General features: G+C 37.9%; 7 protein-coding genes across 11 annotated transcripts; 4 read left to right on the forward strand and 3 right to left on the reverse strand.

Annotated features, from left to right (window-relative positions):
- Positions 7-1,756, forward strand: LOC104739247 (transcription factor RF2b). Its single transcript, XM_010459535.2, has 4 exons — positions 7-653; positions 747-879; positions 988-1,072; positions 1,162-1,756. The coding sequence occupies exons 1-4, from the start codon at positions 199-201 to the stop codon at positions 1,500-1,502; spliced, it is 1,014 nt and encodes a 337-aa protein (XP_010457837.1). The 5' UTR covers positions 7-198; the 3' UTR covers positions 1,503-1,756.
- On the forward strand, positions 3,392-5,913 carry LOC104739248 (probable thylakoidal processing peptidase 2, chloroplastic). The gene is made up of 6 exons (XM_010459536.2): positions 3,392-4,420; positions 4,651-4,719; positions 4,806-4,874; positions 5,068-5,154; positions 5,254-5,321; positions 5,422-5,913. The coding sequence occupies exons 1-6, from the start codon at positions 3,695-3,697 to the stop codon at positions 5,543-5,545; spliced, it is 1,143 nt and encodes a 380-aa protein (XP_010457838.1). The 5' UTR covers positions 3,392-3,694; the 3' UTR covers positions 5,546-5,913.
- On the reverse strand, positions 6,557-10,554 carry LOC104739249 (uncharacterized membrane protein At1g06890). 3 transcript variants are annotated; one of them, XM_010459539.2, is made up of 11 exons: positions 10,403-10,554; positions 10,105-10,163; positions 9,827-9,997; positions 9,204-9,312; positions 8,280-8,355; positions 8,126-8,193; positions 7,919-8,051; positions 7,651-7,812; positions 7,277-7,549; positions 6,944-7,039; positions 6,557-6,783 (listed from the first exon to the last, which is right to left on the reverse strand). In XM_010459539.2, the coding sequence occupies exons 3-11, from the start codon at positions 9,945-9,947 to the stop codon at positions 6,766-6,768; spliced, it is 1,056 nt and encodes a 351-aa protein (XP_010457841.1). In that variant the 5' UTR covers positions 9,948-9,997; positions 10,105-10,163; positions 10,403-10,554; the 3' UTR covers positions 6,557-6,765. The 3 variants fall into 3 exon arrangements, with proteins under 3 accessions (XP_010457841.1, XP_010457840.1, XP_010457839.1); XM_010459538.2 differs by having other exon boundaries at positions 6,557-6,786; XM_010459537.2 differs by lacking the exon at positions 6,557-6,783 and having other exon boundaries at positions 6,795-7,039.
- Positions 10,966-17,157, reverse strand: LOC104739254 (nardilysin-like). 2 transcript variants are annotated; one of them, XM_010459543.2, is made up of 20 exons: positions 16,991-17,157; positions 16,286-16,716; positions 16,119-16,194; positions 15,969-16,015; positions 15,717-15,829; positions 15,316-15,389; positions 15,085-15,180; positions 14,876-14,995; positions 14,513-14,746; positions 14,265-14,413; positions 13,861-14,017; positions 13,539-13,688; positions 13,075-13,454; positions 12,848-12,997; positions 12,536-12,718; positions 12,216-12,419; positions 12,003-12,106; positions 11,770-11,923; positions 11,518-11,639; positions 10,966-11,421 (listed from the first exon to the last, which is right to left on the reverse strand). In XM_010459543.2, the coding sequence occupies exons 1-20, from the start codon at positions 17,073-17,075 to the stop codon at positions 11,178-11,180; spliced, it is 3,273 nt and encodes a 1,090-aa protein (XP_010457845.1). In that variant the 5' UTR covers positions 17,076-17,157; the 3' UTR covers positions 10,966-11,177. The 2 variants fall into 2 exon arrangements, with proteins under 2 accessions (XP_010457845.1, XP_010457846.1); XM_010459544.2 differs by having other exon boundaries at positions 16,286-16,713; positions 16,991-17,098.
- On the forward strand, positions 16,784-19,267 carry LOC104739250. Of its 2 annotated transcripts, none has more exons than XM_010459542.2 (5): positions 16,784-17,685; positions 17,794-18,068; positions 18,397-18,581; positions 18,668-18,728; positions 18,822-19,267. In XM_010459542.2, exons 1-5 carry the CDS (start codon positions 17,100-17,102, stop codon positions 18,876-18,878), a joined length of 1,164 nt encoding a protein of 387 aa, XP_010457844.1. In that variant the 5' UTR covers positions 16,784-17,099; the 3' UTR covers positions 18,879-19,267. The 2 variants fall into 2 exon arrangements, with proteins under 2 accessions (XP_010457844.1, XP_010457843.1); XM_010459541.2 differs by having other exon boundaries at positions 16,790-17,685; positions 17,782-18,068; positions 18,822-19,264.
- Positions 20,592-21,632, reverse strand: LOC104739255 (transcription repressor OFP4-like). Its single transcript, XM_010459545.1, has one exon. It carries the CDS (start codon positions 21,537-21,539, stop codon positions 20,592-20,594), a length of 948 nt encoding a protein of 315 aa, XP_010457847.1. The 5' UTR covers positions 21,540-21,632.
- Positions 22,608-23,338, forward strand: LOC104739256 (transcription repressor OFP17-like). Its single transcript, XM_010459547.1, has 2 exons — positions 22,608-22,812; positions 22,896-23,338. Exons 1-2 carry the CDS (start codon positions 22,608-22,610, stop codon positions 23,216-23,218), a joined length of 528 nt encoding a protein of 175 aa, XP_010457849.1. The 3' UTR covers positions 23,219-23,338.

A 23,872-nucleotide genomic window follows, 5' to 3' on the forward strand; every position in this document is an offset into this window, starting at 1 on the left:
CTCTCTCCTCAGTTTTAAGTTAAGTACATCGTCTCTCTCTCTCTCTCTCTCTCCTTCCTACGACGCTCCTCGTTTCATTTCATAGAGAGAGAAAGCTTTCATCTCCATCATTCATTATCTCCGTTGTGCATTGTTCTCTCACCAAACATATTAATTATTCGTTTCAATTTCCATTTTCTCGGATTTCAAAATTCCAAAATGGAGAAATCATCAGATTCGAAGTTCTCCGATCCAATTCCACTTCCCAATAATCCAAATGCCGATCCGATCCCTCCTTCTTCCTTCCACCGCCGATCTCGCTCCGACGACATGTCTATGTTCATGTTCATGGATCCCCTCTCCTCCGGCGCACCACCTTCCTCCGACGACCTTCCTTCCGACGACGATCTCTTCTCGTCCTTCATCGACGTCGATAGCCTCACATCTAATCCAAATCCTTTTCCGAATCAATCTCTCTCTTCCAACTCCGCTTCCGGCGCTAATCCTAATCCTCCTCCTCCTCCGCAGTCTTCTTCTCGTCCTCGTCACCGTCACAGCAATTCCGTTGACGCTGGATGCGCCATGTATGCTGGTGAAATCATGGACGCTAAGAAAGCTATGCCTCCTGAAAAACTCTCCGAGCTTTGGAACATTGATCCCAAACGCGCCAAAAGGTTCGTCTTCTTCTATAATTGAAATAAAAATCGATGGAGAATGATTTTTTTTGAGGAATTAACAGAATTAGGGATTTGGATTTTGGAATATAGGATATTAGCGAATCGTCAATCTGCAGCTCGATCCAAGGAGAGAAAAGCTCGATACATTCAAGAACTTGAGCGTAAGGTTCAATCGCTTCAAACCGAAGCCACCACTCTCTCTGCTCAGCTCACTCTCTACCAGGTTTTTGTTTCTCTTCGATTCCTTCTTTGTTGATCTCACCTGATTCAGTCATAACAAAAAAGGACAGCTTCTTGATACGGAAGTTTTCCAATTTTGATTGTGATACAGAGAGACACAAATGGACTAGCAAACGAGAACACAGAGCTGAAACTTAGGTTACAAGCAATGGAGCAACAAGCTCAGCTTCGTAATGGTAAAAAGCCTTATTCCTCTCTTATGCATTTTTTTGGTAACGTTTTCTGTTTCTCTCTGCCATCTTCAATCTGATTTGGTTGGTGACAGCTCTAAACGAAGCTCTGAGGAAAGAAGTTGAGAGGATGAAGATGGAGACAGGGGAAATCTCTGGGAATTCAGATTCGTTTGATATGGGAATGCAGCAGATTCAGTATTCTTCTTCAACGTTCATGGCGATTCCACCATATCATGGCTCGATGAACGGCCAGGATATGCAGCAGATGCATACTAGTTTCAACAATCCAATGGAGATGTCGAATTCTCAAAGCGTATCGGACTTTCTACAGAACGGGCGATTGCAAGGGCTAGAGATAAGTAGCAATAGCTCAAGCTTAGTCAAATCTGAAGGACCTTCCCTCTCTGCTAGTGAGAGTAGCTCTGCGTATTGACAACAAGGCTATGTTGTGGATGATATTATCTGTTAATAGGCTCTTTTTTTCTTCCAATTCATTTGATTCACTTTTGATTATTTATTATTCTTTTTTCTTTTTCTCTGCTGGGGGTGCCAATGTGCAAGAAAGGACGTAAAAAATTGTGTTGGTTTAAAAATTGTTGATTGTGAGTTTTATTGTTTGCTACTCCCATTGTTTGTTCTTCAAGGAACTAACAAGGCTAAAATAAATTTCATTTTCCTTTGGATACAGACAATGATCGTTGCTTCATTTTATTTTATTTTACAATCATGTTTACAAATTTAAGGCAAGTGAGTGACATGAATGTATTATCATTTTCACGATTTATAAAATAACAAGTTGTAAGTTTTGTTTTTACAAAACCAACTAGTCTCCCGTGTCTTCCAGCACAATGAAATTGTGTTGCATATATGTTGGAAAAAAAAAAGAAAAAGAAGAGAGCTCAGAGGGTGGCTTATACATCTGAGAAATCAGAAGAATGCGAAGGACCCAACCAACGCGGATGCCAATTTCGTCACAGCTCATGCACCAAGCGGAAATCGAACCCGGGTCTGTACCGTGGCAGGGTACTATTCTACCACTAGACCACTGGTGCTTTGATGGCATTGAATAAGTTTTACAGTATATATATATATATTATCAAAAAATCTTTAACTCACATTTTGTATCCAGTTATCAATACAGTAAGTTGGTAAGGAATTAGTTAGACCAAATAGTGTATATAGACATATAGTAAACTCATTTACAAAAGAAAAAAAAGATATGTTTAGTGAAGAAGATTAGAGAAGAGAAGGTAAAAGAAAATCACGTTGTCAATTCTAACGGACTATGTTGGCCCAATCTCCTTAAACTTCTTAGGGTTCCCATTTTGAAACGACAGGCCCAAGTCCAAATATCTTGTCATTGACCTTGTCACTTGTCAGCTGTGAGTGTTTTTTTCTATGAAATCGCAATTAATAGCCTAAAGAAGCCTTCAATAATAAAAATAAAGGTTATGGTCAAACTTAACACAATTAAGTTAACGACTAAAACTCGCTGAGAATTATAATATTAGTACTGAAGTCTGGATTAGTCTCTTTTTTTTTTTTTGTGTCGGTAAAATACTGGAATACTAGTTGAGAAGAAATATCAAGACGAAGATTGATGAGAGATGACGTATGTGCTGCGGTCATGCGCCTTTTCTTTATTAATTTCCCCCTTAAGTATATTCTCTTCGTGCGACGGTCCTAGAACCCAACCTTGTCACGTCTCTAATTCGTAACTACAAAACGATAATTTTTTTTTTTTTTGGGGGTGTAAGAAAGAAACGATCAAAATTGATATAATGCAATGGTGATTACTGATTAATGAACTCTCCTATAAATGTTCTACCAAACATTTATTATATTTTCTATTAAGTATTTTAGATACGTTAACATGCGAAATGATCACCTCACCAGCATAGCATCCTCTTAGAATTTTTTTTTTTTTTTTTTTTTTTTTTGGTATACATTGTTTCAGGCTACTAATAATATCTTTGAGAGAGAGACGACAATGAGCTTACATTTTGTGACATGTGAATACTCCTAAAAAGTAGTTCCTTATTCCCTTATAAACATGATGTACAGGCTCATCATAGCTTCTTTTGTGCAGGGTATTTCAAGAGATCGAGTCTAGTAATGTAGGAATGCAAAAGATTCCCACAATAGNTCAAAATAAAAAGAAGATGTGGACAAATATTTTATTTTAAAAATTAAATATACTGTGTGATTTATTTCCCTTAAAATGTTTATATTTTTTTATGATAGCTCAGTACAGCAACAATAGTATATTTTCTAAGGCCCAGAGTTGGCCCTAATTTAATTTGGAGTGATACAACAAAACAAACATTAATAAGAGTCTCTCTCTCTCTCTGCTTTCGGCCAAACAACCTTATTTTTTCCCCTCTCCTCTGGGAGATCTCCAGATTTCTCTCCTTCTTCTTCGCGCCCCCTGAAAAACTCTTTACTCGTTCTTTTCCGTTTCTCTTGCCGGCAGATCGACTCCTTTTTAATCCTCCGATCCAATTTTCCCGGTATCGATCCCTCATTCTTTCTAGGTCTTCCTTTGAAAAACAAACCCCTATTGCTTCCTTCTCGAAACCTCAATTTTACCCTTACCCCATCCAATTCTCCCTCGATTCTGCAGTTATGGCGCTTAGGGTTACCTTCACCTACTCCAGCTACGTTGCTCGGAACCTTGCTTCATCATCCGCCGGGACTCGTGTCGGTACCAGCGACGTTAGATCATGCTTCGAATCATGGATTCGTCCCAGGTTCTGCCCTCAGAATCAGATACCCGAAATTGAAAAATCTACCGGAGCCAACAACAACTCATGGCTTGGTCCCAGCTCAAGCCCTCGTGCTCGTCCACCTTCTTCTTCTTCTTCTTCTTCTTCTTCTATGTACAGCACCATCGCCAGGGAGATCCTCGAAGAAGGAAGCAAGAGTCCGCTTGTTATGGGTATGATCTCAATCATGAGATTGGCTGGTGGAGCTCCTGAGCTTCCCGGTATGAACGTTCTCGGGATCTCTCCCTTTAAGACCTCTTCTGTTATACCCTTCCTTAGGGGTTCCAAGTGGATGCCCTGTAGTATTCCGGCGACGTTATCAACTGATATCACTGAGGTTGATAGGGTTGGAGGAGGAAAGGTTTGTGATGCTAAAATTAAGTTGGAGTTGAGTGATAAGGTCTCCAATCCTGGTAACGGTTGGGTTAATAAGCTGTTGAATATCTGTTCTGAGGATGCTAAGGCAGCTTTCACGGCGGTTACTGTTTCTCTCCTTTTCCGGTCGGCTTTGGCTGAGCCTAAGTCTATACCTTCGACATCTATGTACCCTACTCTTGATGTGGGTGATCGTGTTATGGCTGAGAAGGTGAGAGAATATACTACTGGCTATGTAAATTTTGGGTTTTGCTATCGTAGTTTGGTGTTTGATCTTATGAGGTTTTTTAAAAATGGTTGCTTTCCATCAATTCTGCATTATAGGGACTAAATTTTTGTTATGGAAATGGTCTTATATGTGTCTTAGGATGCACATCAATCTTTTAATTGGTGTGTGTGGCTTTAATGTCTGAGTGATTGATCTACTTTTGTGTTGGACAGGTCTCATACTTTTTCAGAAAGCCAGAGGTTTCAGACATAGTTATCTTTAAGGCTCCTCCTATTTTGCTGGTATATCTCACGATTTCTGGTTTTTTTTTTAAGTGTTTTGAAAACCTGTTTCAAGAGGTGCTTGATATTCTCCTTTTGAATTGCAGGAACATGGTTACAGTTGTACTGATGTTTTCATAAAAAGGATAGTTGCTAGCGAAGGTGACTGGGTTGAAGTAAGCCCTTATCTCTCTAACCCACTTGTTGATTGATCCTATTCATCCATTGAAGTCTTTGTTCACCTTTATCGGTATCACTTCTCTAGTGGGATTCTTGATGAAAACAGCCTCCTCAAAACAGACCCTTAACCTTTGTTTTCCTGTTTTTGTATCATTCTCTTGTCTAACCTATCAATGCTGTATCATGTAGGTTTGTAATGGAAAGCTCTTAGTTAATGACTCTGTTCAAGTAGAGGATTTTGTCTTAGAGCCGATTAACTACGAAATGGAACCGATGGTAAGCAAACTTGCACTTTCTAATTTAAGGATTTCTTGACCTATAAAGTTGTTAAAAAGAATGCTGTTAATTTGGCTTTTTTTTCCTGTTTATTTGCAGTTCGTCCCTGAAGGTTATGTCTTTGTTCTAGGAGACAACCGCAACAAAAGCTTTGATTCTCATAACTGGTAAACCACTTTGGAAATTATCTTTTCTTTAATGGTTCTTCTTTTTTAAACTTTGAAAACTCTGTTGATTCATGGATGATTTGGTGAATGTAAAACGCAGGGGTCCACTTCCAATAAAGAACATCATAGGGAGATCTGTGTTCCGGTATTGGCCACCGAGCAAAGTGTCAGACATAATACACCATGAACAAGTTATCCAAAAGAGAGCTGTTGATGTTTCATGACCAATGCAGGGTGGTTCTTAGGATTAAGCATAAAATTGAATAGATGAGCCGAGCCAACCATTTTGGCAAGGAAGGCTACAGAGCAATTTTTTCTTCCTGTCTACACTTCTATAGAAGACATGGAATGCAATGGGAAATCCATAAGAAGAAAACTGATACTTTTGCTTTGATTTTTTTTGTTGTGTTGAAACCTTAATGCAACCATTGTTATTGGCAGTCGCTGTCAAACATAAGGGCAAACTGTTTTTTTCTAGTATTTTTTTGTGAAGTATCCTGTAAACGTTCTTTTCCCAAGCTCTGTAATGTAGTGTTTAAGAAGTGCTGATATCTTTCTACCCAATAAAAAAAAAGTGCTGATTTCTTTGTTACTACTGATGAGTAATGATGATGTTAAAATCCAGGAGTTTCATTTTAATATAACTGTTTATGTTGGAATTTGCAGGTTATCGTAGGTTATGAGAAGTTTTAAATAGATTTTGTATATGAAAATGGTGTTATTTGTTTTTCAATGTAAACCGTACCAAACTAAAAATGCAGGGATAAAGAGAGAGCTCAGGGAAGTGAGGCAATTACATCCGAGCATGATACCACGAGACAGATTTTTTAGAAATCTGAGCAAAAAATAGAAAAGAAGAGCTCAGGAGGGTGGCTTGTACATCTGAGAAATCAGAAGAATGCGAAGGACACAACCAACGCGGATGCCAAATTCATCACAGCTCATGCCCCAGCCGGGAATCGAACCCGGGTCTGTACCGTGGCAGGGTACTATTCTACCACTAGACCACTGGTCCTTTGTTCTATGCTAATATCAGTAATAGCTTATATATATATATATATATCCCTTTTCTTAACAGAAAGCTTCTTTGTTTCACATCGGATTGGGTGGGTAGGTATTTTAACTCGCATTCGAGTAGGTACCTAACGAAAACAATTAGAACTGAGTAGTGGTAGATTCATAAAAAGGAGTCTAAAAACCAAACATATGAGTTGAGTATCCCATAGAAAGGAGCCTAAAAAAATCAAATATATGTTTTCAGTGTTGACGAATATACCACAGACTTTTGAATACAGAGTTGTAATACTAAATCCAAAGAAAAACAAAAACCTACTGTGTATAATAAAAATGGATCATCAAAGCTGTTCCCTTTTCCTCCCCTCCCCTCACTCTCTACTTCATTTTTTTTTCCCCCATACGGTGTGTGGAAGGGTTGTTGATTTTTTCAGTCTCCCCTACTTCTCTGCTATGCGATTTAAAAAAGAGAACAAAACAAAAGAAGAGAAATTAAAAAGTTTTTCTTTCGACAAATCTGGTACAAAGAGCGTTGATATTTAAAAAAAAAAAAAAAAATAGCGATCATCAAAGCTTTAGGCTTGAAAATCTTTATTTGAGTTCCATACAGGAGCCACCGTCTTTTGAACTCCTCCACCACCATCTGATAACACTCCGCTTCCATTTTCTGCTGCTATTAGCGGATCTTTCTCGCTCTCCTTCATCTAACAAACCCAAAGCAGAAGGAAGGATCTCACATCATTTTTTGTTATTCTTATACAGAAACAAAACTAAGCAATATAACCAGTCAGTATAGTATAGACCTCAAGGAGTAGACCTTTTACCAACAAGGAGTAGACCTTTTTATTATGGATCAGGGATCAATATATTGGTGTCCAGATTTCAGTATATAGAGCCAACAAAAAGATATTAGCGAAAAAGAGAGATGAAGATATATATACCTGTGGCAACTGCGTTGATGTTTCACTTGCCTTCTGCTGAGTCTCAATCGAGCAGTAGTAGGAATAAACAACCATTCCAATCACAGCCACCAGAATACCGAGAATGTTGCGCCAGTCAAATGGGTCTCGCAGCAACACATAGCCAAATGCTAGAACCAGGCATGTTTTGAGATGTCCCAGAACTTGATATGTGACAGGAGATGTCTTTCCAATGACAAGAAAAGTGCTGAAGTTTACAGAGACTGATATGAGGCAGGACAGCACGATGAAGAACTGCAGTCAACAAAGAAGCACTCGTCAATATGCAGAATCGACAAAGAAGCAAGAAGACTGGTAAATAATTTTGATTGAATTCCTGGAAGATTGAGTCTCACCACTACTTGAGAAGTGTACTTGAAGGCAAACACGTTCTGGTTGGTAAGGAGCCCATCTAAAAATGGCCCAGTGACGAAAAGAGTGATTGCTTGATATGGGCAAGACTGATACAGAAGTTGCGTGGATGAAACTTTGAATTTCTTCTGGATGGTATTTGTCATCTGTGTACATTTGGTTAAGGTAACAGCATTGGATTGGCTTAAGACAAGATATATAGAGAGTTGAAAGAATAAAGCAATGAGAAAAGAAAGGCTAAGCATAGGATACAATTTGAGCAACACAAGTTGTGATAACAGCCAGCACTGACAAGATAGAACCCAGCATATTAAGCTGAAGATCTGTGACGGTAGCGATTCCAACACCAAGGAGAAGGATGGTTAAGGAAAACTGGATTTTCCGACTGCAAACAAAATAAAAGTGTGTCATTAAATAGGCCCGTGATCTGAAACTAGCTACAGAACGTTGAGAGCTAACCTGAACTTTTTCCTGAAAAAGAGGGTCTCCAAGAGAACAGTGCAGGGAATAATTGCTAGTTTTGTCATCTATTATTAAAGGAAGAGAAGAGGGTTAGAACAGCACAAGTTCAAATGGATATCGCATCATGCAATAGCTGAAATGACAAATATACCTGGTAGAAACCGACAGAATTAAAGCCCAGGCTGAGGTTCAATAGTCCTATGGATATCCCATTCAATATGCCAAACCCNTACAGAGACTGATATGAGGCAGGACAGCACGATGAAGAACTGCAGTCAACAAAGAAGCACTCGTCAATATGCAGAATCGACAAAGAAGCAAGAAGACTGGTAAATAATTTTGATTGAATTCCTGGAAGATTGAGTCTCACCACTACTTGAGAAGTGTACTTGAAGGCAAACACGTTCTGGTTGGTAAGGAGCCCATCTAAAAATGGCCCAGTGACGAAAAGAGTGATTGCTTGATATGGGCAAGACTGATACAGAAGTTGCGTGGATGAAACTTTGAATTTCTTCTGGATGGTATTTGTCATCTGTGTACATTTGGTTAAGGTAACAGCATTGGATTGGCTTAAGACAAGATATATAGAGAGTTGAAAGAATAAAGCAATGAGAAAAGAAAGGCTAAGCATAGGATACAATTTGAGCAACACAAGTTGTGATAACAGCCAGCACTGACAAGATAGAACCCAGCATATTAAGCTGAAGATCTGTGACGGTAGCGATTCCAACACCAAGGAGAAGGATGGTTAAGGAAAACTGGATTTTCCGACTGCAAACAAAATAAAAGTGTGTCATTAAATAGGCCCGTGATCTGAAACTAGCTACAGAACGTTGAGAGCTAACCTGAACTTTTTCCTGAAAAAGAGGGTCTCCAAGAGAACAGTGCAGGGAATAATTGCTAGTTTTGTCATCTATTATTAAAGGAAGAGAAGAGGGTTAGAACAGCACAAGTTCAAATGGATATCGCATCATGCAATAGCTGAAATGACAAATATACCTGGTAGAAACCGACAGAATTAAAGCCCAGGCTGAGGTTCAATAGTCCTATGGATATCCCATTCAATATGCCAAACCCCATCACAGCTCGTGGATCAAAAGGCTTGTGCTCGAACATCTTCATCCATAATGCCACATGAAGGGAACAAAATGTGACCAAAAGATGCCAACTTGTCAAAGTAGTCGCTGTACATACAAAATAACAAGAGTAAGTAGAGAAGATCAATTGCATAAGATGACATATTAGCAGCTACGAGAAAAATGGGGGTAGAACAGTCTCTTGATCAGTATAATACTACATCATAACTGTCGGTGTATCTTAGGGATAAAACAAAGAGTCCCACAGAAAAGAAGAGCTAAAGAGAGTAATAAAAGGACCTCATAAAGTAAGAAGACATTTACACAAACATCACTATCAAAGTTACAGTAGCATCTAAATTCTAAAACATACATACCAAGGATGTGAAACTTTCTTAACACATACAATCATGGAGGCAATTATGGATCATAAGGTGCCAAAGAGATGATAGCATGAAGTAAAATGAGCTATATAATCTATTAAAATTTCAGCTCATTCCTCAGATTTCCATAAGATAAAACAGGCTCGCAAAACACGAATGGATCCAGAGGAAACAATATCGGGAAGCAACATGGATATAGATAAACAAAAGGAGCATGTGAAATGAGAAAGAAAGGATACCGAAAGTGAAGCCAAGGGTGCTAATAAGGGCTTTGTTACAGATCACGATCGAGACGGACGACACAACGGACAAACTCAAAGCGCCGATTGTTCCCAGCTGGAACTTCTGGCCCTCGCTCATCTTCGCTCTCTCCTAAAAAATCTCTCGCTTCAATCACGATCTACGATGATCTAAATCCACCCCAGAAAAAAAAAATCAGATTAGGATTCCGAATCATTAACGCTAGTAGGGAGAGGAAACGAGAAGAAAACAAGAGCGATCTGGAGAAAAAACGAACCTCAGCCGTGCATAACGGAAACGAAAATGCGAGAGAAATCGAAGCTGAAGGGAGCTCAGCTGCAGCACAAATGGAGAAATAATAGAAACTGGTCAGTCGGGAGAGAAACGAAGAAGAATTATTGAAAGCCAGAAGCCATTAAACCCTAGATCTGCCGTTATGAGACAGAGATCAAGATATTTTTTTAAAAGTGTTGTTGATAAAGGAAAACAAATTCAAGAGACGCGAAATGAAGAAACGAGAAGATAAAAAGGGAGGGAAGAGAGAGAGAGAGAGAGAGAGAGAGAGAGGAACTCACAGGAGGAAGGAATCAGAGAACCAGAGAGAATTCAAAACTTCGACGGAGGAGAAGAGATTCAGATTTTGTATTATTATTATAAAAAGGCAAAAAATAAAAAATGCTATTTCTGCAATGAGATGGGTCTCTCTCTCTCTCTCTCTCTCTTTGCCTGCAGTCACACCACCACCGTCCAGAGAAAAAATAGTGAGAGAGAGGAAGAAGATACATTACTTGTTTTGGCCCTACCAGGAATTTTCACCGCGGGATATTATCGTAATTATGAAATAAAAATCTCATTATCTACGTTGATCTTTTGCTTTTTTTTTACCGTTGGTTTTCTTTGTAAGAAATTCACTCCACAGTAATTTTATTTCATTTATTGTGGCAACTTTACCTGTCATTAAATGGAGAAAAATGTTCCAATTTGTGTTTTTTTTAGTTGGAGTGTCGATGGTTTATTTGTAGCAAGGTTTTCACCAACTGATGACTACATTTTTCTGTATGTTTTTTCAGTTAATGCTGCTTCTTTTTGGGTAAAATTTATGATAGCAAGACAATAGATTTTAACCTCATCCAACGGATAAAACATAATTTAAATGCATATAATCAAATCTTCTTAACAAACAAAATAAATAGAGGCGTTATTGGTGTTTGTCACCCAAATGTATAGTAGTATATAACTTATCCATTGAACGTACTGAAAAAAAAATTGGGTGAATGAAAACAAATGGAAAAAATAAAATTAAAAAAAAAAGAAACAGCAAAACACTCTTGTGTAAATGTTGTTTCTCTATCAGCAAAGGCTGGGGTAAAACTGAGTAGTCGACTTGAAAGCTACAGCGTCTGCTATGACCTGCACCGACTTCTCATCTGTTTGACTTTCTTTCATATTGGTATCGCATCCCCAAACCCTGACCGCAAGCCTACGGCATTTTGGTGAAGATTCCCTGAAATAGGTTTTGTACCACTTGATCACATCTTTCTTCTGTATGTTTCTCAGTTCTTCTGCTACTTTGTGGGAGAAATCAAACATGTACCTGCGACGGTTAACACCCATTTTGAATTTACTTGGTGGCCGATGTGGATCAAAGCAACTCACAGAATCTTCATATGAAACTAAATGAGATCGTTACCTTTTGTCAACAATCTGACTCCATAACTCATTTGTCTCAGACAAGAGAGAGGGATCCTTTTCCAGCAATCTAGCAATCACACCGCTTCTATAATCTTCAAAGGATTCTTCATCCAATTGTTCCTGCAATTACAGCCCCGAGTAACATTAGTAGAGCTACGTGGGATACTATTTAACAAAACTCAGAGGTTTTCTTTTTTTTTTGACAATTTTTTGACAAACTCAGAGGTTTTCTTTTTGATTACAAACTTACCAACAGCCCTTCAATCTCTTTTATGAAGTTGTCGACTCTCCCGAGCAAATGGACTGGACCGTACTTGGAAGATTGAACAGAGAAACAGAAACCATGGACACGATACGTTAAGCGAGGGGCACACTGGACAACATAACCAAGCTGTTCCTTTGTCCTATATCCAAATTCGCATTTATTTGACTATACATAAATACAATTTGATTTATCAAACAAAATAGGTAAACATGACTAACCTCAACTGATTGAACAATGGTTCTTCTATGATTTCATTAAAGAGATCCAGCATAGCTTTCATTCTTGTTGACTGAGCTTCTTCAGGCTCGATTTGATAGTAAAGCTGCAAATCAGATTTAGGTTCAAATTCAGAACCAAGATTCTACCAGAGGAAAGTACTATGTTTGCTTCTTGGCCAACTCATATTACAGAAAAGACAATTTCCCTTTTACCTCAACTACTGAGTTCGTTTCAGATTTGTTCTTCACACTGACATCTCTTACAAGTTTGGCACTCACAGGGAAACGTGTTATCTGCTCTCCATGTCTACATTTGCTTGGGAGCGGTTCAACCGTCAAACTCTTTTTAAATATGTTTGATATGTTCACTGCTTCGTCTTCAGACAAATTACCATGACATAGAGCCTCCATAAATATCTGAAAACATAAATAGAAATGTTACCTAACCTTTGCCTGATTTAAACAAACGTCGAGAATAATCACAAGAGCTGTTTATTAAGCAAATTAGGAATCACACTGATGCAGTATGTTACCTGAGAACGGAGTTCAGGAATAAAGCTGTTGAGATCATCGAGAGACAAATCATTTAGTACAGACAACTTTTCGTCACTGTCATAGATTCGCTTACACAAGAGCTGCAGTCTCAAGTATGTGGAATGGTTCAATGGCTTCATATTAGTGTTTCTTAACCCTCTCTCCATGTTTTCTTTGATAACCTACAAGGTTAGATTGAAAAAGTAGCTGAATCAAGAATGAATGAGGATAAGAAAATGACACTAAATTAAACTTCAAGATTAAATGAGGATAAAAAGTATGACAAATTATACATGCAAACATTCACATACCTTAAATCGCTCTAGGCTTGGCATGAAGGATTTGGCTATGGTTAAGATTTTTGATAAAAGAGCTGGAATTTTCTCATTAAAGCCATACACTTTAAGCTCTAGTTTATCACCAGACATAGATAAAGAAGTTTCAAGTTTTGCTATACTGGCCTGCAGAAATTCAGATATTCATGTCAATACTAAAACAAAAACATCTAAAAATGTCTTTCTAAAAAATAGTTACTTGCCTGGTAGATTATCTCGTTTAACTCGTCTTTCAGAAGGTTAATAAATAATTCTGTCAAAAGGCAGTTCTTCACACTGGCATATGCCCCATTCAGATTTATGCGGAAGTACGTATTTGCACGAGGAACCTTAAAAGTTTCGTCAAGTTTGTACCAGAACTTCATGAACGGTTCATCAATTATACATCTAGGTGGAGACTGAGTTTTGGGATCCACATCAGAGTTAATGGCTCGGATCGAAAAATCACATGGGATAAACTGATTTTTCGAGGGAAGATGCAAAGAGGCATCTACTTCTGAAGGATTGGTCCATGTTTCCATCAACGACAATGGAACATCTTCCTCAATGTAACGAGAACCAAACCAAGGCTCTTGCTGGAACTCTGAAACAAGCGAAGTTTGAAAATAGATAGTAAAAATATAAATATACATCCAAAAGTTACATACTCAAGGAAACTTTAACATACCTTCTGACTTGATGGATTTCGAAACAACATCAATCCGCATGTTTTTTGGTGTGAAGAAACCCATAAGATCTTCTATCAACTTTGGATCCCATGTCTGGTATACATAATCACCATAAATAACGTGCTCCACCGGATACGCAAGCATATTCTCTGTACAATATTACTTACAATGATTTAAAAACTCATGACCATGATGAAGATTTTAACATTACATGTACACATCTATGCATGGTAAGTTCTGAAACTAATAAGTTGAACCACTATTAGCCCCTTAATAGATTCACTCAAAAAGAACTAGACAAATGAGTATATAAGCACAAACCTGAGAGCTCAACAGCATAATCGTCTGCCGCCTGCTCCTCAGCAAATTTAAAGTCCATGTTCCCAATATCTTGGAGTTCCTTAAATATCCATTCTTGTGGTGACACATCACGCAATAGCTTGAGATATTGATAAACGTAACCAATGATGTCATAAACCTGTTAACAAAAGTTGTCATAAGGTCAAAATGAGAATTGGTACCATAACAAAAGTAAATCTGACAAGCACGCGACTATATGCAGCTAGCAACAGGCTATGTCAATTTGCCAACCAGAACATGAAACCAGTATAGATTTTACTTGAAAAGTTAGGGACAGAGGGTTATATATACAATTGAAAATGATTGAATCTTTCCCTGCGCCAAACTTCAGAAATATTAACTATATAAAATATATGTAAAGTTACCTTCTCTAAACCAGAGTCAGTAAGATGTATGGACATGCCAAAAACATAGGCTAGAGACGAGCGGTTAATTCCATCATCCCCAACACCAGCAGAGAGAGAGGTTGCCCAACCCCTACCTTTGAGGAATGAATGCAGACTTCCTCTACCCTCTAAAACAAAATGTTAAAACAACATTCTTCAATGCGCACATGCACAAGTAAACTTGAAGAAAATGCTATACAAAAGATAAAATGGATTTGATTTCTTACCATGTCCTAATAGATGTGCTAGATAGTCTTCCGGCTTCTTCACATAGGCATGGCGAAGAGGGGGGAGAGTCCATGTCAAATCAAGAATATGAACATCTTTAACCGCTTCTAGGCGATATAATTTACCGCCTTTCCAAATAGGACCTTCTGCCTCCAGAGTTGGCCTGATTTTGGATCCGTTTTTTACAGCACCAAATAGTTCTACAACCCAACTTTCAAGCATATCAAGAGATTCTGCAAGATTTAAAGGTGGCCATTAAATTACAACAAATTAAAATAGTAACACAAGCCAATCTTTAGGAATGTATATAGAGACTTTCCAAGAATCACCACCAAACACATTATACATCGAGAGAATTTTACCTCCCCCAATGACAACGAGCTTCATTAATCCACCATGGTAATATTCTTTATATAATTTCACAATACATTCCCGTAAGTCAACCCCATTTTCCATTGAACCACTTAAGCTCTTCTTGTTACCTTCCAGAGCACATAAAGGACACATTTACATTAAAAAATTTCATGAATATCTTAAGTGTGGCAAGAAAGGTACTCCGAGATATCCTTACCCCATGCAAACCTATTAAAAGGATGACCCTTTGCAGACGTATAGCACTGAAGTTGTTGCAGGCGGCATAAATCATTTTGGATGGTCTGGTTAAATTCTACAAATTTGGATTTTGTTAGCAAGACACTTTTAACCATATAAAAAGGTTAACTTATCTGAATGTTGATTGGAGATGGATCTTTTGATAGATTAAAACAAAGAAATAAGTGTATGATTAACAGGCAAGAGAAACCTGAATCAACGGCAAGGAGTTCTCGTTCCATAGCCTCGGTCTTCATAAGCGGTGCAACAAAAAACTGAGAGAACCTAATAACAAAAAAAAAATCTCAAGTCAAATAAACCTTCTGAAGAACACAAACGAAAAGGAAAAAGATTAAACCTAACAGAAAGCTCAAATAGTCTTATGGAAAATGTTTTACAGCAACTGGTTTAGGTAAAATGAAAGTGATTACATATCTAAGAGCACTATAGGTAATAGAACAAGACATCTTCCTTTACTATGTCATCAAAAAACTGAAATGATAACAAAATCTAAGCATGCATACTGATACATATATCGCCTGCCTTGGTAAATTTACAGCAAATGACATTTAAACAGATAAGTGGAGTGGCAGCTCAAGTAATTTTTAGTACCTTTTCAAGGCACCTTGGAGGAATTCTCTCTTGACTTCAAAGTGATAGCATGTATGCTCCATTTCTGTGTACGCATTAGAGGCTCCACCATGCTTAGACAAGTAACTATCATACTGCAAGCAAAAGAAAGTCCAACCCGGAAGAATTCAAACAGATATCAAGCTAAAAAATTATAAAATTAGCATAATACACTATAAGAATCTATAAATAGTACCAAACCATTGCAAACACAGAAAATAATGCAATGCTTACTTCATTCTCATCGGGAAACTCACTGCTACCCATAAAAAGCATGTGTTCTACACAGAACATAAACATTAGAATGATTCAATCAGTTAAAAAGGTAAAATCAAAAGAAGTGTATTCAAACAGTAGTTCAAACTCATAGAAAGATGTAAAGACCAAGAAAGTGAGCCAATCCTTGCGCCTCTGGAGGATCCAAGAAGCTTCCCATTGAAACACACATAGCTGCAGCTGCCTAAGACACACGAGACCAAAAGTTCAAAATCAAACCTTTATAAAATAAAGAAAACTACTGATATAGCTTAAATTATAAAAAATAAAAAAACCTTTTTAGTCTGGTGATCTCCTTTCCCTTTCACTTCATCTTCATCCTCATCCTCATCATCTTCTTCATCTCCTTCCCCTTCTTCCTCATCATCATCTTCATAGCTCCCGTCACTATCTTCTTCTTCTTCACCGTCCTCGACATCTTCATCAACTTGATCCGGAACAGAGCCTTCGGGATAGATATCTGGATCGTGAATAAGCAGAGCACACAATCCGTTCTCCAATTCAATCACTCTGTATAACCTCCGATCGTTCGGTGACTTCACCACTACATTGTCCAAGGTCGAAACGCTCTTCGCTGATGCAGACATTGTTCTCGTTCTGAGGAGATAGCGACTCGTGAACAAGTGCTGCTGCTGCAGCTTCTTCCTCTTCTTAGGTTTTGCTTCTCTGTATCCTATGAATCCGACTCCGCCGCTACTCCCCTCTTCTGATTTTTTAGGATTTTTTTTTTAATTTAAACAAAAAAAAAAGGAAAATAAATAAGAATCACTGTTGCCGTTTTCTCCGTAATGATATGACATGTATGCCGTTTTATATTAAATAAAACGACACGCGTTGTTATTTTAAGAGACGGAAACGGCAACAAAAAAGAGTATAGCTGTTTCGTCCTTCCTTCATCGCTTCGTCTCTTCGTCTGTGAAATCGAACCACCGGGAATGAAAGTGAATTGAAAAAGTTGAAAAATTTGAAGTTTTACTAACCTAATTGACCATTCCTGAACAACCCAATTCGAGAAACGGAATCTACGAGCGAGAGAGTGCGGATTTCTCTGAAAAACCCTAACATTGCTTGGTTGAGTTAGCAACAACAATGGCACTGTCGCAGTGGAAGGAAGCTATACTCGAAGGGATCTTCATGGAGATTGAAGATGGTGTTGTGGAGGAGAAGAACCTCGAGCGGTTAGAGAATCTAGTTGAGATTCTACACAAAGAAGGTTCTAAGGTACCCGAATCAGTCAAGAAAGCGTTTTGTAAAGTTGCTGTGGAGTGCACGGCGAAGTGTCTCGCTTATGAGAAAGATGCAAAAAAGGCTTATACTGAAGCAATTAGATCCATATGGGTCTGTAGGATTATGCCTTTATGCGATAAGGTTAGTTGTTTGGTTACTAGTGACCTCTTGAATAGCTGTCGAAGATTATGGACGGCCCACAGTGACGAAAAGACTTGTAAGAGTTTGATGGATGAGAATACGAGAGACAAAGCTTTGGTTAGTTTGAGGACGGTTGTTTCTGAGTTGAATCCCAACCTTGTTGGGGAGTTGAATCCTAACATGGATGCATCGGACGAGATTGAAACTAGTGAAGAGTCTGAAGAGACAGTGTCAATGGTCGAAGCAAGAGAGAATGAGGTCCTTAAAAAAAATAGTATGGCGTCTAAAGCTATGGATGAAGACCAAGGTTTACACTTTCTGACCTTTGTTTCTTTTTCATCTCTCTATTAACTTTGTTAAAATGTGATTTTGCTTTTGTCTGATGAATTCCCTTTTGTTGTAGAGAACCTCTCAGATACTGAACTGGAAAGACCCACTTCTGGAGGGTCAAAAGATGAATCTTTGCACCGTCGATACAAGACCATTTCATCTGCAATTGTTGACAGAGCGCTCAGAAAGCTTAGAGCTAGTAAAATGGAGCTGATGGAAGCTTTAGAAAAAGGAGGGCCGTCAAATTTAAACAATGAGTCGATTACAGAACAAGAAAATGATGTTGCTAATCCTTCTGGAACAAACATTGCACCAAGGCCTAGCTCGATGGAGCGACGTACCACAGCACAGACTTATGAAGTAAATTTACATTTCGTTTTTGGTTCATCATATTACTTTCTTTAGATAGCTAGTTCGATGGGACACACACATTCTTACTAAGTTTTCTAAGCACTACTATCCTGATTCATTCTTTTATCTTTTCCCATTATTTCATTTTGGCTGACCAACTTGCTGCACTTGGTGGGAAATCAGTCTTGAGCTTTGTCTTGTTTGAATTGATATTTTGCATATTCGGTTTGGCAGCTATAGCTGAGTTAGAATGACGTGCTTTTCATGCAGAAGTATAATGTGAGACCTGGATTCTTCTAACCGTTTTGTTTTTTCACATTTTCATTTGTTTGATTAGTGGGAAGACTCCATTGATGATTCCGATGGGGAACTGGGTGGTGATGGTGAAAGGAATAATAAACCAAAACGTAAAAAAATTGTCATGTCTCCTTTGAAGAGAAACCGAAGTGCAGAAGGTGCTAGGAGGAAGAAAGTCCCGTGGTGTACTGCAGAAACGCTGGCCGTACTGAAAGGCTTTGAAAAGTACTTGAAACCTGAAACTCTCTTAGATGTTCATCAGATGAACATAATTCATGCAATTTTACTGATTTGATGCTTTTGTTATTCAGGTATGGTGCAAACTGGAAGCGGATCAAAGATGAGAATCCTATTCTAGTTCGTAGAACTAATGTACACAGCTTCACTTATCTCTTGCACTTTTATTCATTTCTCAGACAGTTGATTTTTTCATGTTACTAATAGTAGACACACTATCCCACACAGGGTGATATTAAAGATAAATTTCGAGTTGAGATGAGGCGTGAAGAGCGCCGTCCTTGAGTAGGTGAGTTAAATATATACATAGTCTTAAGACCTTCAATGAAGTAAAACACTAATACTTTACTACACTAATACTTCATTTGCATCTCAGTTCCCCAAATCGAAAGTGTGTAGGTAGGAAAAAGATGATATGAACTCTCACAAACAGTGAGCTTAAGTTCTTAGAACCCAATAGTCACGCTGATTTCACAAGTTAGTTTTGAAGGGAAACTCTACCTGTGAGCATATATGTATAGTGCTGCTTACTATCAACATTACCACTTTACCATGTAATGGAAATGTGATATAGAAGGGCTAATTTGTATATATCGATGGGTTTTATGGTTCTATAATTTTGACTGTTCATGTTCTGAGTTGATAGTAACATTAGCAAACCAACGTGCAAACACATTCATGTCAATCTAACTTTTTAATGGGTTGGATGAGCCTGTGAGCTTTGTATGATTGGTGTTCTAATAGTTGATGATCTTTTACTTTCAGCATGACAAACCATATTTGTATAATCCGTCATTCAATTTTCTCTTCTTTGCTTATAGGACCTGGAGTACTGGAGTAGGCATCAGACCTTTCTTGTGTAGACGAGTAACAAGAACTGAACAGTGACCCATATGGAATGTAAAAAAACTGGGTAACATTTGTCGCCTTTTGTCTTTAAGACACGTAAAAGTTGTGCGTATGATGATGATAATATCTAGTAGATCGGTTTGTTAACCAAACTAGGCTCCTTAATTAATCTAATAACAGTTCATGTCAGTTTATATTATGGTTTTGATTGGATTGGTTAAAACTTAAGAAACAACATTCTTGCTTGAAACAAGCAATGCAAAAGACAGATTAACCAGTGGTAAATGTCTTGGATCCCATTTGAGTCTGGTGTTGTCCATTAATGTTTTTATGTCTGTGGTTGATCAATACCAGAGAAATGTCCATAACGTACTAACTGTATAAATGGTTGAGGTGGGAGGTTAGCATTGGGAAACAGCAGCAAAACAGTGGTCCTCATCTTCTTCTTCTTTATCACACAACACAGCGCTTAGGTTCTGAAAACTCTCTTTTTATCTGCTTTTCCTCTTTAATCATATCCTCTTCTGTGTCAGTGTTACTTTCTCTCTCTAGCGATTATGTTCTTCAGGCTCCATTTTCATGTTTCCAGCTTCCTTATTCATTATGACTGGAACCCATGGCTACTAAGTACTTGATGGGTTTCTGACTCCTCTCCGTGTGCTTCTTGTCACTACACTCTTGGCTTTTTTATTATTTTTGCTCTAGTACATTTGTTATTTCCCATATTTTTCATTATTGTAATTTGACTCATTACTATTGACTAAACTCGATCAATCCTAATCTTATCCAAGGTTTGCTCTTACTAAAAATTCTATGATTATTGCTTATCCTTTGTTTTCTCAATGTTCATCGAGATATTTTTTCCATAACTCATGCAACAGTTTAGACCACTTTTTAGAAAGCTGTTTTTAGTTTTTGCCTCAAATTTCCGGTTTTTGTGAGAATCATGGGACTAGGGCTTATTGCTGTAATTTGGATCTCTCTCACTCCAGAAACAGTCTTTTTCACGTTATACAGAAGAAAAAAACACAAATCTGGTCTTGCAAATAAAATCCCCATAGCTGCATCAAACTCTTTGAAATAACTTTAATTAACAGGAGAATTCATGCATTTGATCATAGTTTATGCTAACAACATTACTACACGTTCTTACTTGGATGCAAATTTAGGGTTTATGACTTCAACCCAGATTTGAACGAAAACCTTGATGATAAGATCATGATATTCCTTGGGATTCAAGGTAAGGTAACATGCTAGAAGGTTCTCCAAGTCTTTAGAGGCTCTGATGTTGTTCTCTGTTATCATTTCCACCATTGATTCTCTGAAGTCCTTCTTGGGATCAAGAGAGCTCTTGATTACTGCAAAACTGTCGCAAACTTGTTTGTTCTGCCATCTCGATGTGCTTCTACGAGGTGAGAATTGAAGTCTAGGAGAACTCACTCTTAGTTTTATCCTTGGAGATTTAACAGATGATCTTCTTCCACTAGAAACTAATGGTTTCTGATGGTTCTTCTGGATTCTACATACATTTTCCTTTTTCTCTTTAATGGTAACCTCAACAGATGGATGATGGGTTTTACGCAATTCCTTGGTTCGTTTACTTCCAGGGAAGGCTTTCTCCGTTGAATCAAACACCCTGATCTCTTTGAACATTTTCTTCTTGGAATCTCTGTTGTACATGTTGATGATGAAATCATCTGCAGAAGAACTGAGTTTCGAGTTGGTAGAGGCAGGGGAACAGTCTTGTTGTCGAAGAAATTTGATCTTCTTCTTGTTAAAATCTGCAGATAGAGAAGAAGAGGAAGGAGGAGAAGGCTTGTAAACAGTCTTCCTTTTGCTCTGTAATTCGTGAAGAGAGTTTCTTGGTGAAATTTGAAAAGTCTTAGATTCTAAGGAAGTGCGTGATCTATCGGAGATGTAAGAGCTTGAAGAGTAAGGAAGAGACAGAGACTTAGAGTCAGAGGAAGTCTTTTTCTCCTTGGTAGTGTTAAAGGAATAAGGAGGAGGAGGCTTATTTCTGAGTTTGGTCATGTTCTTGAGCTTGTGGAACCATTCACTTGGGATCATAGCTGACAATCTGAACTTAGAATTCCTCATCTCTGCTTCCAACAAAAAAATATTGTGATCTTCTCATAGAAAAGAAAGTAAAACTGTAGAGTTTTGTCCGAAGTTAAAGAGTTTCTAATCTATGCTTTGTGACCGACTGACAGATAAAATAGAGAAGAAAGTGAAGATTGGGATTTGCATGTATTTAGGGGACTAAGACAGAACAGTATGGGTCCACTTCGTAGAATGTCTTCTGTTTTGTACCAAACCCATTCCGGTTTCTCTCCCAAACAGTATCAAATTGATATAAAATGTCCCATCTGAACCGGGAAATCAAAACTGAACAAAGATAAAAGTGTCCTAAAATTTTGTCACTGGTAAGGTTTTGATTGTTTGGGAGGGGATTAGACACTAAACAGAATATTTCTGGTGAGTTGCTTCCAAAACATGATTCGGCGAACGTGACCAAAAAAAAGGGATTTTAACAAAAAAAAGGTTTAACAGGTTCAGGTCCCATCTATTAAAACTTATAGCAAAATCACACACAAGTATAACAATAATAGTGTAAAAAAAACTGTAGAGAATAAAAGACATATTTGCGTAATACTCGGCAAAACAATACAAGACACAACTATGAACTATTCGTCCCATTTCCCACCAATTGAAAGATTGTGGTTTCCCCACCTAACACGTTTTGACCCTAACCTTTTGTTGGGTCAACGACTCAGACAGTCAAACTAGGATTCCACAGAGGATCAAGGTAAATAATGAAGCGGCTCGGTTCGGGAAGAAGAGCGAACATCAAATTAAGAACCCTAACGGCTAGGTCCAAAGTTAGGGGTTGTACTAATAGATTTATTAGTTTTCTAAAGATTTGGAAACCTCAAGTAGCCGTACATATGCTTTGAGATTCTGTGGTTATGTTAAAATTGCATTTTGTTTTTGTGTTACCTTAAGGTATTTTATCGAAGCAATAGGTCTAAAAGTTCATGGGAGACCACCACTACGACTTCAAAGGGAAAGGACGTGTAGACCACGTATCACAAATCACCCTCCCAGCGAAAACGAACATTATACCACAACAAAAACAAAAACCAAATAGAGTTGCAACGATTTAGAATGAGACTGAAGTCAAGTTTGATTAGCTTGAAATCAAAGCTTTCAAGATCATGCAACAGACTCATCTCCTTCTTCCATGCCCGTTTTGGCAATGTCAATACCACTCAGTCTTCTTCTTCTTCTTCTAGTTTGTTGTCTTGTCTCTGTTTCCTCAATACTAATAAAGATCAGAGGATGAGCCGCATCAGACCCAGAAGTTCCCCGTGTAACAACAATTTTCTTTGTAACTACTTCCATTTTGTAGGCCAGTTTTTGATCTTAATTTTATTATACAATTGCCCAATGCAGCTAGTCTAATAGATGGTGTGAAGCTTCTGCATTCAAGGAAGATGTTTCCTTTGGCTGCGACGCAAAGGAACAAGAAAGCGAGGAAGAGTCAAAGATACATGTCAAAGGAAAATGGTGTGAAAGAGGCTTGTAGAAGCTTCGAGAACTATATGATCCATATGGTCGTTGAAGATGGGAAAATTGATGACTTGATGGACATGGAAGAGTTTCTCTATTATTGGAATAATCTGAATAACCCTATCTTCCTTGATCTTGTTACTAGATTTTATGGAGAGCTCTGCACTGACTTGTTCCCAATCGATGATGACTGTGTTAAAAATTGATCAAAATGGGGTTTGGGTTTTATATGTTTTAACACAGAGTGTATTTCTCTGTGTTCTGTATTTTTGTAAGTTCTGCAACTTCTAAGTGACAGCAACTTTTATTTCAAAGCTCTTCCGTGGTCGTTGTCTCCACATCAATTGAATACACTTCCCTTACAAAGCATCCACAGTATATTTACACAGTCGCCGCCATAAAGCGTCTTTGATCGAATAAAAGCCCAATACGTTTTAAAAATTAATTAAGTCCCACATCGGAAATATAATAAACAGATACTAACCCATAACTCCTACAAATAAAAGCTAGTCCACTTTGCTTTCCAAGCAACCACACAGTAATGGGCTTTCCTGAAGGCCTGACCGTTGGAAAGTACCAATGTTTTTATAAACGTTTTAGCGTTTTTTTTTCTTCCGTTTTTTAAAACGTTTGTTTTTCGGCTTTTTGAACTTTTCATTTTTATACAGATTTTTTTACTTTCTTTTTTGTTTTGTTTTGGTTTTTAATTGTTGAATTTTAGATTTGTGTAAGCAAACCGGAGGATTCAACATCCGGTCCATATTCTTTGTGGTCTGTAAGAGGTGTTCTAGGTCCAACATGCATTATACATAACTTAAATTTAACTCTTGTTTTTTTTTTTTTTTTTTTTTTTTTTTTTT

The sequence above is a fragment of the Camelina sativa genome, chromosome 14 (genome assembly GCF_000633955.1).
Source record: "Camelina sativa cultivar DH55 chromosome 14, Cs, whole genome shotgun sequence".
NCBI classification, from domain to species: Eukaryota; Viridiplantae; Streptophyta; class Magnoliopsida; order Brassicales; family Brassicaceae; genus Camelina; species Camelina sativa.

Excerpts from the sequence above, each read along its gene's own strand:
- LOC104739247 (XM_010459535.2), top strand. The coding sequence starts at position 199 with ATGGAGAAATCATCAGATTCGAAGTTCTCCGATCCAATTCCACTTCCC. Across the intron at positions 880-987 it reads CTCAGCTCACTCTCTACCAG|AGAGACACAAATGGACTAGC; the intron begins GTTTTTGTTTCT and ends ATTGTGATACAG. Across the intron at positions 1,073-1,161 it reads ACAAGCTCAGCTTCGTAATG|CTCTAAACGAAGCTCTGAGG; the intron begins GTAAAAAGCCTT and ends GGTTGGTGACAG.
- LOC104739248 (XM_010459536.2), top strand. The coding sequence starts at position 3,695 with ATGGCGCTTAGGGTTACCTTCACCTACTCCAGCTACGTTGCTCGGAAC. Across the intron at positions 4,720-4,805 it reads AGGCTCCTCCTATTTTGCTG|GAACATGGTTACAGTTGTAC; the intron begins GTATATCTCACG and ends TTTGAATTGCAG. Across the intron at positions 5,155-5,253 it reads ACTACGAAATGGAACCGATG|TTCGTCCCTGAAGGTTATGT; the intron begins GTAAGCAAACTT and ends GTTTATTTGCAG.
- LOC104739249 (XM_010459537.2), bottom strand. The coding sequence starts at position 9,947 with ATGAGCGAGGGCCAGAAGTTCCAGCTGGGAACAATCGGCGCTTTGAGT. Across the intron at positions 9,313-9,826 it reads CACCCTTGGCTTCACTTTCG|CGACTACTTTGACAAGTTGG; the intron begins GTATCCTTTCTT and ends TTGTATGTACAG. Across the intron at positions 8,194-8,279 it reads ATTCTGTCGGTTTCTACCAG|ATGACAAAACTAGCAATTAT; the intron begins GTATATTTGTCA and ends CTTTAATAATAG.
- LOC104739254 (XM_010459543.2), bottom strand. The coding sequence starts at position 17,075 with ATGTTAGGGTTTTTCAGAGAAATCCGCACTCTCTCGCTCGTAGATTCC. Across the intron at positions 12,420-12,535 it reads TTCCTGAACTCCGTTCTCAG|ATATTTATGGAGGCTCTATG; the intron begins GTAACATACTGC and ends TTATGTTTTCAG. Across the intron at positions 11,640-11,769 it reads AAGAGATTGAAGGGCTGTTG|GAACAATTGGATGAAGAATC; the intron begins GTAAGTTTGTAA and ends CTGTAATTGCAG.
- LOC104739250 (XM_010459541.2), top strand. The coding sequence starts at position 17,100 with ATGGCACTGTCGCAGTGGAAGGAAGCTATACTCGAAGGGATCTTCATG. Across the intron at positions 17,686-17,781 it reads AGCTATGGATGAAGACCAAG|AGAACCTCTCAGATACTGAA; the intron begins GTTTACACTTTC and ends CTTTTGTTGTAG. Across the intron at positions 18,582-18,667 it reads GTACTGAAAGGCTTTGAAAA|GTATGGTGCAAACTGGAAGC; the intron begins GTACTTGAAACC and ends TTTGTTATTCAG.
- LOC104739255 (XM_010459545.1), bottom strand. The coding sequence starts at position 21,539 with ATGAGGAATTCTAAGTTCAGATTGTCAGCTATGATCCCAAGTGAATGG.
- LOC104739256 (XM_010459547.1), top strand. The coding sequence starts at position 22,608 with ATGAGACTGAAGTCAAGTTTGATTAGCTTGAAATCAAAGCTTTCAAGA. Across the intron at positions 22,813-22,895 it reads CAGACCCAGAAGTTCCCCGT|CTAGTCTAATAGATGGTGTG; the intron begins GTAACAACAATT and ends TGCCCAATGCAG.